This window comes from Cyanistes caeruleus, chromosome 8, assembly GCF_971803275.1.
Source record: "Cyanistes caeruleus chromosome 8, bCyaCae1.hap1.1, whole genome shotgun sequence".
Lineage (NCBI taxonomy): Eukaryota > Metazoa > Chordata > Aves > Passeriformes > Paridae > Cyanistes > Cyanistes caeruleus.
The window spans coordinates 12,855,684-12,875,033 of record NC_141708.1 but is presented as its reverse complement, the minus strand read 5'-3'; the positions used below and the strand labels follow the sequence as shown (position 1 = coordinate 12,875,033).

Sequence of the window (19,350 nt, the reverse complement as noted above, 5' to 3'; positions counted from 1 at the left end):
TTCAGGAAGAGATTAAAATTTGTTCTTGCCAGTCAGGAGAAAAGATTTCTTTGGGGCAGGGGTTCAGCCTGGGAGCTGTGGTTGAAGACCCATGTTCAGCTTCCTGCAGGTTTTCTCTGTGACTTTGAAGTCTCTACTTCCTTGAGCCTCCATCCCCCATCTGCTGTATGGAGGGGAGCACTTCCCTGCCTTGCAGAAATGTGAGGCCAAGCACATCAGAGGTTGAGAGAATGGTGGACAGTAAGATTAGGTGCTTCCTGTGTTATCCATGCTGGCAGTAGTTGGATGGAGCATACTAAATAAAGGGGAAGAGAGTGGAGAGAATGGGGAAGCAAGTTGAATGATAATGAAATGATGATGAATGCTGCATTCAATGAGCAGAACCATCCTGAGGACTGAGCAGGGCAGAGATCTTGCTGGAGAAAAACTGCAGGTGATCCTGTGATTACAGATTTGTTTCATGAGGCAGACACATGCTGAAGCCAAATCAGCATGGCACAGTTTCTGTGCAGCAGTTTCCAAAGTTTTGTATACCCAATGTCACTTGTGTCTGGGTGCACAGGGTACTTTTTCCAGGTAATTTACTTGGTTTTGGGACTAATCCTGTTAGGCAGGTGGAGGCTATAGATCACTGGCACTTGGCACCCCCTGATCCTCAGCATAATTTGAATGTCTCTGTGTGAGCTGAAGAGCTCACTGCCATGGTGGGGTGTTATCCTCTGGCACCAGGCACTTCTGGGGGCCCTTTTTGTTCAACTCCCTTGCCAGTAGGTTCCCAATATCCATCTGACAGCATGTGGATGTTAAGGTTGTGGAAATGGGGTTCTCCAGTCTCCTTGGCCTTTGTTGTCCCCAGCTTTGGCCTCTGCCCTTCATCCTGTTTTTCTGTATCTCCGTCCTTCCCCCATCCTGGCCTGTCTCTTCTCTCCTCCCCTTCATTCAAATTGGAAAATTCCTTCTCCTCCTCCTCCACATGGTCTGACTTCCAGCAGAAACACTGAGAGCAATGGAGAGTTTCCCTGCCATTAGTCCTGATGTGTCTGGTGACATAGCAATCCCTTACCTCAGAGGAATGATCAGAGGAAAAAACACTCCTTAGCCCTGTTTTTGAGCAGAGCTGCCTTGGGCTGAGATGTGCTCAGTGAAGAAGGACGCTTAATTTCTCATAAAGGCTATGGGCAAGCAGTACTTCCAGAGACTTCTGACTTAGCAAAGCATTTTCATGATCAGGAGAAAGACCTGATTGTCCTCCAGAGCGCTCATTTGCTAATCTTCATCACCCTCCTCATAAGGGATGGTTTTCATGCCAACAAAATTATCATATGAATTTGCTAGTAGTGTCAAAATACACTTTTTCCAAAATACCACTCTCAATTCCTTTTTCCCTAAAAACCTTTAGGAAAAAAAATAACAAAAACAAGGCATCCAGCATGGAAAAATAAGTTGAGACTGAGGACAGCAAGGTCAAACCTTTCATAGAAAATGTTAAATGTGCCTGTAGGCAGGATAGGTACATGGAAGCTGTGGGAAGCGTCCAGCATGCAGGAGCTATCAACATGTGCTATCGATGCTGGCAGTCACAGCAGAGGGGGGGATTACTGTGAGCAGGGTCATGGGGGATGATCCATTCTTTTGGTTTGGCAACCTAAGTGAAAAATCTGGGAAAGAAGATCAGACTGAGCCCAATCTTTAAATATTTTCAGTTTTTCCTGCTGAAACAAAAGCCTTAAAGAGACCAAAAGCTGAAATAAAATCCTTTTATGTTGAATGAAACCAGAAATAAGAACGTTTTCTTCAATAAAATCAGGGGAAAAAACTAGTTTTGCAGAATAGGGCTGGAGGTGTTAGAACTTTGCTTTCTTTAATCAATACTGAAGGAATATAATGTGCACATAGGATACGAGAAACTCATACTTTATTTCTTTTATTTGAACCCCTATTTCTACTTCTTTGCTTTATGGGCACCACAACTATAGAGTATTTTGGTTCTTCCTCAGCTCTTCCAATTGGAATTGTTCCACATCATATAAAACACTGAATTAGTCACAGAGACAGAGTGCACAAGAGAATGACTTTGTTCCGGTAGAGTCAGGACATTCCCCTGGAAATGAGCACATCTGGTTCTTCTCTCTGCTAGACCACGTGTTAAATCATTTATGCACATTGGCATAATGGCAGCAACAGAGGTTCAAAGCAACATTTGAAAGAGCTACTCTGATGCTCAAGATGCTCACTTGTAAGTGGTAGCTATGGGTCATGTCCTCTCTTGAAGACATAGGATTGATTTTTGATCTCCCCACACTTGAATAGATGTGTTATTCCTAGTGTGGTGAGTTTGACAACACCCACAAGCTGTTTTGAGTTGTGTACAACTACAGCCTGCTCTTCTCCAAAGCAGTTTTATGTGTCTACTCATGAAATTATTTTTCAGAATCTTTTGAGTGGCTTCCCCCAAATTCTTGAGCAGGTCTTAGAAACCTAAGCTAGCAGTTTTCCAGTAAGTTTATCATGTGCCCCAAACACTCCTCAAAATCTTACTGCATTATCTTGTGTTCTTCTCCCTCACAGCTGAATGAGACACTGGGAGACAATTAGTCTAGGGTAGAAATGCACCGTTAGAACATGATGATCCTCCCGATGTCAACTCTCCTGCAGCATGTTCTCTAGTACTTTGTCCAGGCTAGTTTTGGATGAGTCAGGTTCTTTCATCCTTCTTAATCTGACTGACTGTCTATCCTGCCACCTAATGCCCCTCCCTTGCCACTCAAACTACTTCTTGGCTACTTTGTGTAGGTTGTCTTCCGCCCACTTAGTGCATTCCTTGAAATGCCTGTTCTTCCTTTGCTTTTTCTCTTGGAAAGAATTGGATTTGCCTGTTGTCTTGGCTCCCTTGCCAGCCCTTTCCCCAGCTGAGCCAAGTTTTATGTATTGAATCAAAGAAGCCTTGTCTGCACCATAGATCTCATCAGTCTGAGCTCTAAGGAGCTCAGGGCCTCGGGATCAGCCTTGTGACTGAGAATATCATGAAAAGATCCCACAAGGTCAAAATCTTTCAGTGTCATCCTATACTTCCTCTTCTGTGATTGTAACATCATGGTGTGAAGCAATAGGGTCCCTGAGGCATCTGTGAGTGGATGTTTCTCTTTTACAAGGGGGGGTTGTGAATCTCCTGGAAGAGCAGAAGTGGAATTTCCCATCACAGGTGTTTGTTGCAATACTGGTACCTTTGAGGCTTGTAGTGAGAGCTGTGATGGATTCTGGCAGCAAGGTGGCCTTTTCAGACAGTGTCAGGGCTGGCCTGACTTAGAACAATGATGTGACAAGACCTCTGCCCTGAACCACTTGCAGCATGAGCAAAGCAGTGCAAAGGAGGCCAGGTCAAGGGGAGAGAAGAGAGGTGGGCTGGAGGGTGCCTATGGCACAACACATGGTTCATCAGGGGATTTTATTCGTGGAAATTTCAGTGGAAAAGGCTGACACACTTTAACTTAACTTTTGGCTGTGCTGACAACAAGAATTAGGTTGAAACATTTTCAGGGCAAAGGACTCCTAAAAATTGCTGGATATTTGCAGAGGTAACAGATGATTTGGCTTAGGATACATCTGTTCCACCTGTTCCAGGCATGGCACCCAATGGATGAACAGTTTCTAATAAGGGTTAGTGTGATTTACATAGGGGTTTATTGCAATGTGTCCTCACCTTCTCTGGCTGGACATACAGGCCAGCTCTGTACTGAGTCCAGAACTAATGAAACATTGTTTCCTTTCTTTGACAAACCTGCTAGAAAAGCAATTTGCAGTGTTTAATGGAAACAGAGCACTAGGGAAAAGTGTGTGATTGTTTTTTTCCAAGGTAGGTAAGAAAATTGAGTATTATCAGTGGAAGCCTCTGCTTCAGTGTAGCTGGGCTATTTGCTTGTGTCTTGCCCTGGGCAATGCATATTTCCTTAAGCTGGGCAGAGGTGAAGCTTGATTCCTAGCTCAGCCTCTGAGAGTCTTCCTTGATCAAAGTCTTGCCAGCTGTGCCAGGCATTCAACATTGGTGTGACCTCTGTCCCCAGTAGCCTTTCCTGAGCTGAGAATTTCAATCCCTCATGGCAGTGTTGAACGCTGTAGTGAGAGATGAGGTGTTAAGTGTGGGGTGGTACCTGGGCTGGTACCTGTAAGCTGACTACAAAGTCTAATGTTTACTAAGCACCAGCTGCCTTTCAGAGTCAGCCGAACTCATCTGGAGCCCCATGATCTCGTGTACATTTTTAGATTTCATCCATTTTCATATGTCTGTAGCTGAGTACCTGTAACAAGTCATTATACAGATTTCTCAGCCAGGTGTGGTATGAAAGCATCAACACAGAAAGCTTCAACATAAACTCCTTCAGGTGACCTGTAGGTGAGCCCTGTGGATAAGAAGTAGATTTCAGCAAGCTCAGGTAAGACTTGCCACGAGAGGGAGACAGCATGTGTTCCCTGAGCACTTCCACCTGAATGAGACAGCCTAGCCTGGTGTTCTGAACATGTCTGGACACTTGGAGCTGTTAGCAAAGTGGTGAGAACCCAAACTTCGTACCTCAGTTTTGTGGTAGGTCCCTGTGATAGAAAACAGGGACTTATCTTCTGGCTAGTCGTCATCTTCCAAGCATCTGTAGCATGACTCAGTGCCACAAAACACAGAGCAAATGGAATCCAGATCTGCTGGCAATGGTTTAGCACGTGTCCAGGCCTCTCTAGGTCAGGTCCGGGAGATCCTGGTGCAAGCAGGACTGTGCAGCACCCAAGGAGTTATTTCAGATACGCACAGTTGGCTGGCAGGACCATTCACTGTTCATACTGCAAACAGTCATTGCACAGGCTGAGCTGCACCCTGTGGCCAGCTTCAGCAGGCTGGCTGTTTACACAGGGCTGTGAAAACAGTGCTGCAAGCACTGCGCTGTTGCAGCACCCAGGACACCTGCTCAGGACCGTTCCTTTGCTTCCTCAGCACCAGCCAAGAGATTTCATGGGAGAAGAGGCTTGTTCAGTGCACATGGGATGGCTTCGCTTGCCCTCCAGATTGTGTTGGCTTTTCCCATGGCTGCAGCACAACAGTGGAGCTCTGTTTTCCTTTGGGAAGGGAATAAGCTGCTTCATCATTGTGATCTCTGTGTAGTGTCCTGTTGATAAGATCAGTCAACAGCATCAGAGGAAAACTCAGATTCAGTTCTGAAGTATAAAGTGAGTGAGGCCTATTTGTTTAATTTGAGCTTCTAAGGTTTAAATCCCAGAGGAAATTAAATTAGGTGCCTAGAGCAATGGCAGTCTGTCATGTTTATTTGCTGGGAATGTCACCTTTAATATCATGCACATACAACGTGTGTGTGTGTGTTAATGTAATGGGGTATCATACTGTGCAGGAGCAGGCATGCTACAAGAGCTGGAAATGTGAAATATTACGAGTGAAGGGCGCTGAGATAGGGTTGGATTTATTTTCAGCCTTCTCCATCAGACTCACTCACCAGCACAAAGGTGGTTTAGCTGATTTCAGGTGGGGATGGCAGCCTGATCTATGTATGAGCACAGGCATTAGTGCTCTTGGGCCGTTTTGACTGGGCTACTTCTGACAGGAGAACTCTTGTCTAGACGCGAATCCAGGATAACAATACTTTTTGCATCCCAGCCCTCTTAAGCAGTTGGTGTCCTGCTGGCACATGCCTTCCCCCTGTATGCTCAGGAGAGCCTCAAGAGTGCCAGTTTCCTGTGCTGTGGGACATGGCTGTTTGTACATTTGGTTACACCTGCACTCTGGAGTCTCCCTTCTTCAGGAAAGAAGGCAGATCTCCCCAGCCTGTGTGGGGTAGTAAGTAGCAGGATTTGGAGTGGGGTTTTTTCTGACTTGGTCTTTTAAGGACAGGCTCTGAGACACACGCTGTGTGTGTGAATGTCACTGCAGCAGTTTGTCATTGCAGCCTGTGACGCCTGCCCTCCACCAAAGTTAACTGTCCATGCAGGGTTCGCAGAAGGTGCTGCAATCTTTCCTCATGTGCTGCACAGAGTAGACTGCCATTGCTTCGAGCCCCCAAATGCAGCTGAGCTGAGCTGTGATCTCATGTCTCACTTCACTTGTCAGACTTTTCAGGGAGCCAGTTCAGCTCAGTACCTCAGTGGAATTTGTGCTTTTTTTCAGCTGGATTACCAAAATCCACAGAGAGGGCAGTGAGCTGAAGACGGGCTCAGCCATCTTAGGGCATCTCACTCCAGTTTCAGTATTAGGCACAGTGCTCCACGTAGGTTTATCCCTAGCCAAGACCTGACCTATCCTCTCCTTCATTCTCTCCACCTTTTGCTGTCTACCCCTGCATATCCTGTCTTGTTTTCCTACAGCTTCAGAGCAGCTGGCTGCCTTGCACACGTGGCTCCCATTTCTCTCCTGCCCGTGGCACCTTGGAAGCGCCCAGGGGTCTTCCTGCTACGCTTGTCTTCTAGTCTCCCTGCCAAAGCTGCAGCTCCTCATTCCTGCTCTCTCACCCATCCCAACCTCTGGCATTTTTGCTCATCCGTGGATGGCTGAATATTCATTTCCTCCTGGCCTGATTGCTGTGAATACCAATTCCTCCTCCTTTTTCCGGCTGTTCTGTAGATTTTGATGTCTGCCAAATTGTTTTCATTCCCTCACCCCACTGCAGACTGAACCTCCGCAGAAAGCGATCCGCCCGGTGCAGAGCCACAGCTCCCCACCCAGCCCTTCCTCCTGAGCTGAGTGATCAAGTTGCCCTCCTGTCTCCAACAGGGACAGACTTCTCCCTCCTCCTGCAAACAGTCAGCAAATGAGTGTCTCTGGTTCAACAGGCAGAAGAGTTGCAGGCCCCTGCAAGGAGACTGCAGCAGTTTGCGGTGGCACTGCGTGTTTCAGTGCAATGTTCCTGAGCTTGCCAGTCTGCAGATTGGTGCCAGGTTGCAGAGCCCTGTCCAAAGCAGCAAGCTGCTGGCTCCAAGCTGAAGCAGAGTTTTTTTAGGCTTGAGGTATGATCAGGCGGGCCTGGTAGAGGTGCCCTGCATTCATGCTGAGCAGCTTGGTCATAAACCCTGGCCTGGAGCCTGCTGCAGGGTGAAGCTAAGTGAAGAGGGGAGGTTGCGGTTCCATCTTCCCCCAGGAAATCTGTGTGCAGTGGCAGTACTGCCACTCTCTACTGGTGTTACTGGCCCTAAGCAGCCAGTGGGCACAGGAGATGGGCTTCCTGCAGAGCAATGGGACAGCCTGGCTGCCCCTCTTCCAGACATGAGGTGGAGAGCAGTGCAGCTGGCCACTTAGCTCCACTGCTGTTTGGTGCTAGAACAGTCCCTTCTCTGGAACACAGGGCTCATGGCTGGGAGAAACAGGGAGAGGAAGGGTGAGAAAGGGGGCATGGGAATGGTGGGCTCTTCTGGGTGGAAAGTAATGCCAGAGTGGAGGAAAGGGTGGACTAGAGGAAGGAAAGGAGGAGCAGGGAGAAAGAAACAAACCTGTAGGCTAAAATGGGAATAATAATCCACTGGATGCTGCTGCAACCTAACTCCCAGGAATGCTGCTCCAAGGCCCCCTCACTGCGTGGGGATGTTTGCCTGGTCCTGCACTGCCGTCTCTGCTCCTGTGCCAAGCCAGCTGTCCTGCCTGGAGCTCTGGCCTTTGCGGCTGTTGTGAAGAGGGCAGGATGTGTTTGCTTTTGCCTATCACATATTTTTTTAAAGAGGGTGGGAGTTCCTCTTTTTGAATTCCCGGGGCTGATTTTCCCCATGGTGTCTCTGGTTTCTGTGACTTGGGGGACTCCATGGAGCTGGGGTCGTGGTCCTCATCCAGGACTTTTGACTTGACAGCAGCTGTTTTCTTGCACTGCTTCATGCTTGGCAGTCTGGCTCTGAGATGAGCCAAAAGCTTTCCCAGCATAGGCATGCAGGACAGGCATGTGCCATCACAACATGGGGGTGCCTCACATGGGCATCTCTGGGAGCACTTCCCAAACCCAGCATCTGGTTCATCTGAACTATGTGCTGTACTGGGGTCAGGCCCTTCCCCATGCCCAGAGCACCAGCTCTGTATGTGTCTCTGGCTCTTCCTATGCTGCTATTTTCTGATTAAACTGTGAGCTTGACTTCAATGGATCAGATGAAAGTGGCTGTCTCCTACTGTCTTTCCAACAGTTGTTATCTTGACCCTTTTTCTTCCTTCCCCACTCTTTCTGTCTAAAGCTGAGCCTCTAATTTTAGACTGAGGGAGATAATTGAGGGTCAAAAAAATTTGCTGTATAATTTCAACATTTTTTTCAGTGGTTGGGGTGGAAGACAAAGTTAGGAGCTCCTTGCCTCAAACTTTTTTATTGCAGTAAAGAATGACATAGGGGAAGGAGTGAGTTGGTACAGTCTGCTCTGTGCATAAGTCATGCTGTTCCTTGCAATTAGCTAAAACTAAGAGTGTAAAGGTGTAAAATACTGTATTTCCTTTGCAGATCCTATTGACCGAAGAGTTCGTAGAGAGAATGCTGGAAGATTTAGAAGATCTGAATTCTCCAGAGGAAGTAAGGCTGCATCATTCCAGTATCTTCCATGTACTGTCCCAGAGAGCTCAGCCCATCCTGCAGCTTGTCTTTGATCCTCCCCTTAGCCTGCAGGCTGCAGCCCTGCCCCATCCCTGGACTTGAGGCCATGCTAAGCCTTCACATCTGCTGTGAACTACTGAGGCACTGACAGAAGGGACTGCAAGAAATACAAGACAGGGATAGGTAGTAAGGGAAACTCTGTGTTTTGATTTTCATCAGCATCTTTTCCAGCATGGTATCTAAACACCCCAAATGAAAGCAATGCAGCCAGGTGGCAGGGTTTTCTCCATGCCCTGTATAGATATTGTCATCACCAGCAGCTCTTAGTGCATCACCTTCCCTGCTTTCAGAAAGGCTGAAAGTGATGGCAGCACATTTACTTTTGAACAATCTGTTGTACAGGCCTCCTTTAGTGGAGGCAAGGCTGTTTCACATCTGCTACTTGGCCTTCACCTGCTGGCCCCGCACGGTGTGTGAAGGACCATCACCAGTCTGGAAGCATTACAGCAGCAGCCAGGGGGGCTTTATAAAAGCTGGTACTAAACTTCCCACTGCCATGTGATCCCTTCCTGGGGAACATTTAACACCCCGTCTCCCATGCATGCCATATAAATATTCTGCTTGACTTCAAAGATCAGTGGCAGAAATGACATGTAATATTTTTAATCCCATTTTTTACAGCTCCCTGCAGACTCTAAAGAAACTTTCCTTGGCTTGTAGAGCAGCCCTCCCATCCCTTACTCCGCTCCCCTCCCCCTCAGGAAAATCTCAGGGCTCTAATTGTTTAATCCAGAGTTGACTTAATGCCAGGGTGTTCTTCACTCTGTGAGTGAGGGGAGCACGCTGCTGGCTGTGCAGTGACTTTCAGGCCAGCTTTTATCCAGTTAAACCTAATCCAAAGCTCATTTTTGCTAGTGACATGGAATCCCAGGAGCACTTTGGTTTGAAGGCCCTTTAGTGAAGGCTTTGGACGGCTCATGTTCCTTCGCTGTCCGTTGAGGCAAAGAGCATGGCAGCTCCTGGCACAGTGATGGGGTGTTTGGTTCCCACTCACTGTGACTTTGCTGAATTAAAAAATGAAAAACAAACAAATGCAAAGGATGACTTCTCCAAGAGGATTGCTTTGGAACCACTGCTGTTTATAAAAAGGAAAATACTTGAGATGAAATGTGATCTTTCAGCATCCAGATTCCTCCAAGGATTTGTAACTTGCAGGATCTGGGTTGGGCCAACTGAAAGCATTCCTCAGCAACCCTGACTGTTGCTGATGATGTTCATGTGGTAGAATGAAGCGCTGTGAGGAGTCTTTCCTTTGCTGCATAAAAAGACACCTGTGTTAAGTGAAATTAAGTGAAATAATCTGTCTGAGTATCTTTAGCATGTTTTTCACATGTCCTAGACAGCAACTCAGAATTCCCTGGGCTGTGCAGGGCCAGTGGATTTTATGGTGCAAGCTATACACAGGGCTTGAGTTTATAAAAAAACTTAAATGGCACTTGAGCTGTTTGTTTTCTAGAGGACAACAAACAGGAGTTTGTGGTAGCCTCTATCCTGAAGAACCTTCCTACTGTACCTCCAGATCGTGAATCAGACCATGACCCACCAGCATATTAAGGTCAATGGATACCAACTGCAGGTTACCCTCATGGGCAGCTGCAAATAGGGCAAGGTCAGGAGCAAATTCAGGTTAGAGAAACCTTTTCTGTGGAGCACGCAGATGGAGGGGTTCTCCTTTAGCAGGAACCTCACACTGAGCCTGTGTTGATGTCCATCAGAAACAGGGTGCTTATGGGAAGAAGGACAAGTAATTGGATAAAGACTGATGATTTCTAGATCGTTGTCCCCTTGTACCAGCTCTTATTCAAACAGCTCCTGGGAAGCCTGTGGTGCTGCTGGCCTGGGTCTGAGGTCTCTGGTAGGAGGAGACCACTGTATCCCAACCATTCTGAATTAGCCACCTCCAGAGCAGATTGTCACTGGTGGTGTTGGGTCCCCATGAGATTCCTCCCTGGGAGTCCCATCAGGGTATCAGGAAGTATCGCAGGACAAGGCAGTGCAACACTGGGTGCAGTAGAGTTTTGAAAACGAGACTGCAAACAGGCTTCCAGAGCTATCCCACATGTGTTTTGGGTCCTCAGGCTGGCCACTGGGATTGCATGAAATGCCTGTGCAGAACTGGTGACCATGTAGAGCATGCTTGGGCACTGGTCATATGGCTGTGAGGAGGGCTGGTGATAAGGCTCCTTGCAGCTCTGTTCCTGCATAGTTGTGTTTGGGTTGATGTTGGGGTGACTTCCTAGCCTAAGGAGGGGCATCAGGATGGGACCAGTAGACACGACTTGTTTGGGAAACATTGGCCACAGACAGTGCTGTGTAAACCAGACTGGGGCAAAAAATCTCCCTTCTGTGTGTGTTTCAACCAATGTTTGCAAAACAGCCTGAGCAGCTGAGTGCCTGTGTGAGCACAAGGCATTGTACAGCTCTGAGGCCTTTGTGCCAGAGGTGGGAAGGACTGGAGCAGGAATGCTGTGCAGGCACATTGGCTCTCCTCAGCCAGGGCAGCATTGTTTGCCTGTCACCCCGCAGAGCTCTGATGGCTCACCTACATTCCACCCTGAATGAGCAGGGATTTGGAAGCTGCCCTAGGACTCCCTTTAAAGCAGATGTGAGCTCTGGGGGCTGGGCTGGGTGAAAGGAGAGAGACATGGTTAGATAGGAGGGAAGACACTTCTGCTGCCAATCTTCTAAGAGGTTGGGAAAGGGTAATGGTGATGGGGGCAGGAGCCCTCCAAAATTCATCTGATGAAATAAACAGCACTTGGGCTGAAATCTCAGAACTTTACTTTGGCAACTGAGACAGGCCACATTATCTAATGTCCACTGCTGTCCAAAACATACTGATGGGGAAATGTTTTCTTAGTGGCCTCTTGTTTTAAAAAATAATAATAACATGGAGCTGCCTGTCTTTGCAACAATTTTGGTTTTTTCAGTGCAGATTGCAGTGATATGCATTAACTGGTTCTCTTTACTGTCTTACAGTTTAAACTTCCAAAGGAGTACAGCTGGCCTGAAAAGAAACTGAAAGTTTCCATCTTGCCAGATGCCGTGTTCGACAACCCACTGCATTAGAGCTGAATTACACTATTCTAACAACTGGGAGAGCCAAGTTACTGTCCATTACCCAGTGACTCACAGGATAATTAATGCAGTAAAAACTCTGCCTGCAAATAAAAAGAGTTTGCTGCACAACCACTGCAAACAGAAGAGAAGCTACTCAGCACCAGCCCAGACCGAACTGAGCCCTTTCCTTTATCCTTCCCAAGGCTGAACTCTCTGGGAACAGCCTGCGTATGTGTGAGTGCGAGTGAGAAATATTTAACTATGAAAATTAGTAGTACGAATCCTTTCTCTCTCCTAGCTGCAGAACTCCCCTCTGCCTTAGCCCAGGGTGTAGACGCTCTGCGCGCCTGTATTTACACATACATTTCTGCCAGGTGCGAGCCTATAATCCATGGATTAAATGTTCTTTACGTGACTCTGGAGTCCTTTTGTTAGCCAAACTTTTACTGACTGCAGAACTGTTCTTCCATGTGCTATTTTTTTTTTTTCTTTTTAGAAACGGAATGGTATTTCCCCTGTTTAAAGGAGGCCAAAAGCTCACATGCTTGAAGCTGAACAGATTTAAAGATGAACTTTCTAGTTCAGTCAAGAAAAACAAATCCAGATCCTCCCTGCCCTCAAATTAGGCATGTTTTAAGTGTTGGTCTTGGTGCTATTAGCTATGGTATCGCTGCAAACAGAGGCAACTTTATTCTCATGCATCCTGTCCTTGTGCCTGAACCCCAGGGAAGGTCACAACCTCTGGTTTTGCACAAGCAGGAGGAAGAAAGCTACCGGGGCGGGGGAGATCTCCTGTTTACAGTGTGTTTATCTTTAAAGAGATACTGTCAAGTATTTTTTCCTTGCTATTGTACAGAATTTGAGAAGCTAGAAAGGATCATTTGTTCACAGGGACAACTTCAGCAGCTCTGCAGGATGAGGGGAATGCTTGAAAGCATATGAAGTGGAGATCTCTGCTGCCCTGGCACAGCAGAGAGGAGACTCAGCCTCTATGAAGCCAACTATTCTCCCTGTTCCAGCAGGGTTGTGCCCTAGTGCAGCTCCATTTTCCCCTCTAGCCTCGCTGTGGTGGCTCTTGTTGCTGACCTTCCTCCTTTCAGATGGGTTTGAACTGTAAAGTATCAAAAGTAGTTTGAAAATACACTCTCTCTAGATTCCTGTGACTTTCTTCTAGGAGCAAAATGTGTGCAGAGGAGCCGGTCTCTGCAGTGCCAGGTTGTGTCTCTGCATCAGCTGCTGGCCCTGTGGATATGCTGCAGCAAACCACCGCAGGCTTTACCCCCTGCTGCTGCTGCAGGTTGTTTCTGATGCATATTCCCCAGCCTTCCTCTGCCCATTGTCTTCTGGTGACAGCTCTTCACTCCTTGTCAGGGGAGGTGCAGCTTTCCTTCCACTCCTTTCTGCCTGCAAGATAACTGGTGGTTTATGCGGAGTTGCTGTGTGATCCTAATACAAGTACAACAAAGGCTTTTAACACTTAACTCCCCTAATCAAACAGCAAAGTCCAGGAGGCCTCACAGTACCCTGGGGTTGGTTTTCTGTTTGTTTTCTGATTTAATTTCTTCCCAGCACAGTCAGCTTTGATGTTTTCTGCATATATTTGAGGCTGGTTAATGTTGGTCAAGAAGCAGAGCTAGGAGCCACAAAGCTTTCCTTGGACTTGCTACAGAATTCCTCTGTGGCCTCAGGCAAGTCACTCAATGTCTCTCTGTGCAGAGAGGGTAACTATTGACTAGAGGGCTGTAGGACCTACCGAAGCATGCCAGGGTTTGCAGGGGAGGGCGTGCTTTGTGTACAAAGTAGTATTTGTATTATTATAATTGTTTTTATATTATAATTTAAGGCAGGCCAAATGCAGGGTCCAGCACTGCTCTGCAGAACCTTCCTTTCTGCAAAGCTATGAAAGCAATTTACATGTAAATGAGTTTGTCATTTTGTCTGAACTCAGAGGATCATCTTAAAATCCTGCTGTGAAAGAACAAACTTTCAGATATCTGCATGTGCCAGCCAGAGTGATTTCTGTGCTGTGGCAGGCTGCATTCATCCATGGGATCTCTTGGCCAGTTTTCATTGTCCTGGTTAGCACTGAGCATCCCTTCTGCACTGTAGATGTATGTGCAAGGGTGAGAAAGTGGCATGAAAACCTACCAGCCCAGCTTCAAAAATGACATGCCCAAGTGTCCCACCACAAGATAATGGCTAAACAGATAATTGTGGCAGTGGGGAAGAGGCAAGGGCAGCAACTACAATTTTGTCCCAAAGCCATCCAACAGTAGCCAGTGGATGCTCTTGTACGAGCTTGCTGGGGGTGCTGCAGCAGAGCTGGCCTGTTGCCACAATGCTGGCTGCTCTTCCTTGTTTCCAGATGCTAGGTCTCATTAAAAGGAGCTTAAAAATCCACATCTTGGTGGAGAAGGGACATTTAGAAGGTCAATTGTTGCTATTCCTGCAGAGATCAGCACGGGGCAGAGAGAAGTCCATCAGACCCTCTCTGGGCTCTGACACACATCTGGAAAGCTTGGGACCTCCTGCCCTATGAACTCTTTGAGCCTTCACAGCAGGGATCTGGTGCTGTATGCAGGGAAAGCACCTCCTCCAAGCTGGCTTGTGCTCTAGTTCTGCCTTTCTCATGCAAGTGTTTTCCTCACCGTATTTACTCTCATCAGACACTCTGGGCTGGGTTTCCATTGACTTGAGAGGGAGCACGCTGAATGCATGTGATAATCCACCCAGTATCCTCGTGTGTGTGTGTGTATGTGTGTGTGTGTATGTGTGTGTGTGTGTGTGTATTTTTGTTCCATGTCATGTATTTATATATAGTTCTGTGTATTTGAGTTATGAACAGGTGGCATGCCAGAAATCTCTATTTCTGAGACACTTTCTCACAGATCTTTGCTGGTAGCCAAATAACAATTGAGGAGGGAAGGCTTGAAGGGAAGGAAGTGAAATCTTCCTATTTAGGTAAGGTGGGAAATATTAGACAAATAATTGCTAAAATAGAATTCTGTGTCTTATTGTTAGAGCAACTATGAGAACCTGGTGAAAGTCAGCCCTTGGTCATGTAGCTGCCTCTCAGCAATTTATCTTAGAGTAAGAAAGTTGCAGTTACTCAGTATCCTTAAGAGCTGGGCACCCACAGGACATCCTCTCCCGATTCACATCAAGTTTGCAACCGTGCCAAAGGCTTACTCACTGGCAAGTAAATGAGATGTGAAGTTTGGATATTTTCGTCTTAGGTCAAGAGGACATGTCTGTATGTGAAAGAAATGGAAAAGAAACCTTTGTATTTTAGTGAGCAAGTAGTTTTGAAAGAGGGAAGTCATCAGTGTTAATAAATGCACGGTGTTTTTCTAGCCCAAACCTGCTGAGATGGTAGGACCACTGGTGCTGATTTTTTCTCAACTGTGTAGAAGGCCTGAAGCAGGTTTGTGTGAAATCAAAATCTGTGGGGCTTGTGTTGGCTAAAGACAGTGACCTGGATGGAAATGAAAGCAGTTTAGAAGCAGTGAGTGATTTCTTTCTTCTGAAGAAATCTGGCTATGCAGTTCAATTCAGATATTTGGAAGGATGAAGAGCCTTGAAAATCCAACATGTGACAGCAATTCTGAAACAGGAGAAGTCTTAAAAGCCAGGGCTACTCTCTCTCCCTCTCAATTTCTGATTAAAAACAGGACAAGGAATGTATAATTTCAGTATTAAAGTATGTAGGGTGTGATCTGAGCAGAGCAGCCAGTCTTGTAGCTGCTGTGACCATATTTTCAGTGGCTTAGATAGGTGGTGCCTGCTGTGTCTAATTGTTTGAGGACGGTGTATATTGATTTTACTCTACGTGGAATTGCCAACAGTGATTTGAAATTATATTCTGAAGCTCTTTGCTTTAAATATTCAATTGCTCTCGGATGGCTTTTGAAATTATACCATCAGGTCATCAAATGGTCTTGGGAGAAGTGAGGGTTGTGTTGTTTTTCATCTGGGACCAGTAGAAATATTATTTTTAAAAAACCCAAAACACTTGAAAGCAATGCTTGGCTCTTCCCGCCTCCTAGGTTGGCATCCAGAATCCATGTCCTGCTTTTCCAGCTTGTATCCAGGCCAGGGCAAGGCAGCATCATATCAGGTAGGGAGAAGAGCTTCAAGCCAGAAGAAACCCTTAGACCCATGTGTCCAGTTTTCCCCTAGCCCAGAGCATGGCCTTGTGCCTTCTGGCTCCACTGTATCAAATCTTGGGCTTCAGCCCCTGCTTGATCTCAGCCAGGTGAGGAGGGGTTCCAGCACCAGGAGAGCCCTTCCACCTCCCAGGGACTGGGTGACTGCCCTCCTGTGAGAGAACACATTGTGCCTTAATTTTTCCTGTGAGTGAAGCTGCAAGGGCAGACAAATTGTCGAGCAACGAAGAATTCCTTTCTGTGCATCTGTCCCTGTTGATAAATGCCAGCCTGCACAGCAGCCAGACTGTATCACAAGCAATCTCAAAATCCACATTTGCCTATGGGGTTCACCTCTTAAGATTTTAAAGCTGAATTTAAGTCTCTCAACCTAACAAGGTCTGTTTCAACCTACTATTTTTATAACATGATTTCTGTTGTGCAGTGTCTGTTTGTTCTCTTTTCTTTTAAAAAAACCCAACCCTTGTGTTTGATATAAGTCCAAAATTTCAAATGGAGAATAGGCCTGAGGTTGCAAATGTGTTTTAAACATGGTCCCGTATCGACTTGTCTCTTAGGCAGTGAACCTGTCGTGTATCGTGCTTCACCACCTCTTCATTTCTACCATGATTGTTTCCCCTGAAGTCGCTGACAGACCATAAAATCATCATAAGTGGCACATTAGTTCACAAATGTCATTTCTAGTCTGCTGTGAAGGGGCTGCCCTGTCCCTTTCCCTTGCTGGAAGACCACTGCATCGTTCACCATTTGCCTGTGGAAAGGAAAGGATCGTCAGCCCAGGAAGGGCTGCACATGGCAGATGTGGCTGACCAGGGCCTGGTTGTTTTTAAACTGTCCTGATGCTGTGCCTGCCCTCTATAAAAAGAGGAAGAGAGAGAGAAAAAAACCCAACCTCAAAAAACCAGAGGAAAATTTCCTGCCGATTGTCGTGTTTTGCAAACACTGGTCTTTTCTCTTGCCCTCTCCCTCTGCTCTCGACGAGGCTGGAGATGAAAATGGCTCCTTTGTTCCTTTCCCTGGGGCCCAACTGCAGCGAAAGTGCGGCTCCATAAACTCTCCACGAGCGGCGAGGGTGGGAGGGACCGAGCTGTCACCGTGTGCTGTAGGTCCTACATAAACACGGCTTGTTGACAGTGCCCCGAGCAGGATGGGAGCAGAAGGGCTCTGTGATGCTGGTGATAAGGCTCTTGTGCCCTTCTTCCTACAGAAGAAAGTGGGATGTAAAACCCAGAGGGGTTGAGGAAGGGGAGGTGGGTGTGAGTGGCCATGTTGTTCTGGTAGGGTCTGATCACAGGCTTGGGGGCTCTGGGCTTTTGGCTTTTCCCCAAAGTGGGAATTTGCAGCCCCTTGGAAGCAGGCAGCATCCTGCTACATGCTTGTAGTGGTGCCCTGCCCCCTGCACTGGGATGTTCTTTGCACCCATCCAGCCCTGTAGTCCTGATATTCTGAGTTTGGCCACAGTCATGCTCCAAACCCAAATTTATTCTTTCAAAACCCTTCTCTTGTCCAGCCTAGGCTGGACACATTAACTTTTCCCTTTTTTAAAAATGGATGGAGGTTTTTCCTCTCACTGGGGACACTACTTGTTTTGTGTGCTGAATGGGAGCAAAGGCAAGGTTCCCAGGGCAGGGGACACATGGGTGACTGGGACCACAACAAACCCTGACCGCTGGGGTTGCCCTTGCAGCCCTGAGGTGAATTTTTCAGTACTTCAGCTGTGTGTGTGTGTGTGTGTGTGTGTGTGTGTGTGTGTGTGTGGTCTGCGGGCATGGGGGTCGTGTGGATGGAGGAGCCCCAGGACACTCCCAGCGGGGCTGGAAAGAGCCTGTGTTTCTGTGGCCGGTGTACCAGTACCTTGTAGATGGCCTTTCTTCCCTCTCCCCTCCTCCTTTTTTTTACAAAAGACAAAAAACAAACGGAAAGCTAAACTAGCAGAGGTTTTTAAATATTTTATATTAGTTTCTAATGTAAATTCTTACATTGTTATTGCAGTGCTGGGTGTGTTTCGCCTGCACGTGACTTTTTGTAATATTTTTGTGAATCACTAAACTTTTTTTTTTTCCCTCTCGTGTATTCTAAGTGCATTAAAGGTATTTGCAGAATTGTCAGTGTCCTTCTCTGCAAGCAACGTGGTGGGACTGACTGTCTCTTGCTCAGCTCTGTGACTCCTTTGGCAGCTCCTCTTCATTGACACCTTCCTCCCTGCTCCCAGGGAAGCGGGGTGTCTTGCCCAGAACTCTGGAGTACAAGTGGGGGAGGGACAGGGATCTTTTTTTTCCCCTAAAAATTCAGCAAAACGACTGGTCCCAAGATCTGCCAGGTTCCGCATCTTCCATGAGCATCTGCCAGCAAAACCCCTTGAGTGAAGGCAGCCTGAGTGTCCTGACAGAGCCAGGGTTTTCCATGCTCGTTGGACAAGCTGGAATGGGGAGTGCTTGCACGTGGGTCTAAGGATGCAGCCAGTTGGCCGAGGGATGGCAACCTCGTCCACCAGCACAGGAAGGAGGGAGCTGGGGTGAGTGTTGGGTCAGGTCTGTGTTCCTGTCTTCTGCCAAGTGCCTCCTGGCTTCAGTGGGATTTGTGGGGGTGTGGATGTGTGTGCAGAGACCAAATATGTCAGAGAAGAGACACAGAAAACACGAAAAAATATTACTGAGCTAATGTTGCAATGATTTCCCAGTAACACAGAATGATTTTGCAGTAATCTTTTTACACTCCTCAGTAATAAATGCCTTTAAGGCCAGAGAGAAAGGGTGGAATATCTGGGTGGGGGGGGAAGGGAGATCTCAGTGCTCAGAGGAAGGATGACAGGGAAAGGAAAGGATGCATGGAGAGCCAAAATCCAGCTTTAGGCAGGTTTTACACTTGCTCTTCACAGGTGTTATCTCAGCCCACCCTGCATCAAAAAGGGAGCAATCGGCAGAAAGGGTTTCTGCAAGGATTTCTTTTCCTTTGAAGTTTGGAGTGAAAGCCATCCTTTTCCTAAGACCTCTCCCACAGCAGTATCCAGACACAAACTGCCCCAGCCCCAGTGCAAAGCAGTGAGATCTCCAAGCTCTGCCAGTGCAGAACAGCCCCTGCTGGACATGACAAAGAGAACATCACCACAGCTTGGCCAGGTGTCACCCTCTCACTTGAGGAATCTTGATGGTCAGCTGGGTTCCCCAGTGAGGTTATTTACCCAGACAGGGGCTTGGGAAGAGAGAGGCCACCCATAACTAGTTCTTTGGCCCAAGACCCCCTCATGCCTCTTGCCTTCCCAGTTTTTGAAGCATACACAAGCAGAGGGCTGCCCCTTTAGGACATCCCAGCAAGGATGGCAGAGCCAGACCAGCAAGAGACCCCCCGTAGTGCTGGGAGCCCTCGTTGCCAACCATTTGGTTAATTTAATTAATGAATTAAATGATCTACTTTTGCCTTTCCTGTGGTGGCCAGGCAGTACCCTCTTTGCAGCAGTGCATCCCAGCTGGTTCCTCTGTTGGGCCCCAAATCCGGAGGGGACGGTGGAGCTGTGGCAC

General features: G+C 47.2%; 1 protein-coding gene across 3 annotated transcripts in view; it reads left to right on the top strand.

Annotated features, from left to right (window-relative positions):
• SUFU (SUFU negative regulator of hedgehog signaling) overlaps positions 1-17,934 on the top strand; it is an 89,556-nt gene extending 71,622 nt beyond the window's left edge. For all 3 annotated transcript variants that reach the window (XM_086899101.1, XM_086899100.1, XM_086899102.1), the window contains exons 11-12: positions 8,457-8,525; positions 11,586-17,934. In XM_086899101.1, coding sequence (XP_086755227.1) covers positions 8,457-8,525; positions 11,586-11,675 — 159 coding nt within the window. In that variant the 3' untranslated portion in view covers positions 11,676-17,934. The remainder of the gene's footprint in view (positions 1-8,456; positions 8,526-11,585) is intronic.
• Positions 17,935-19,350: the final 1,416 nt, after the last annotated feature.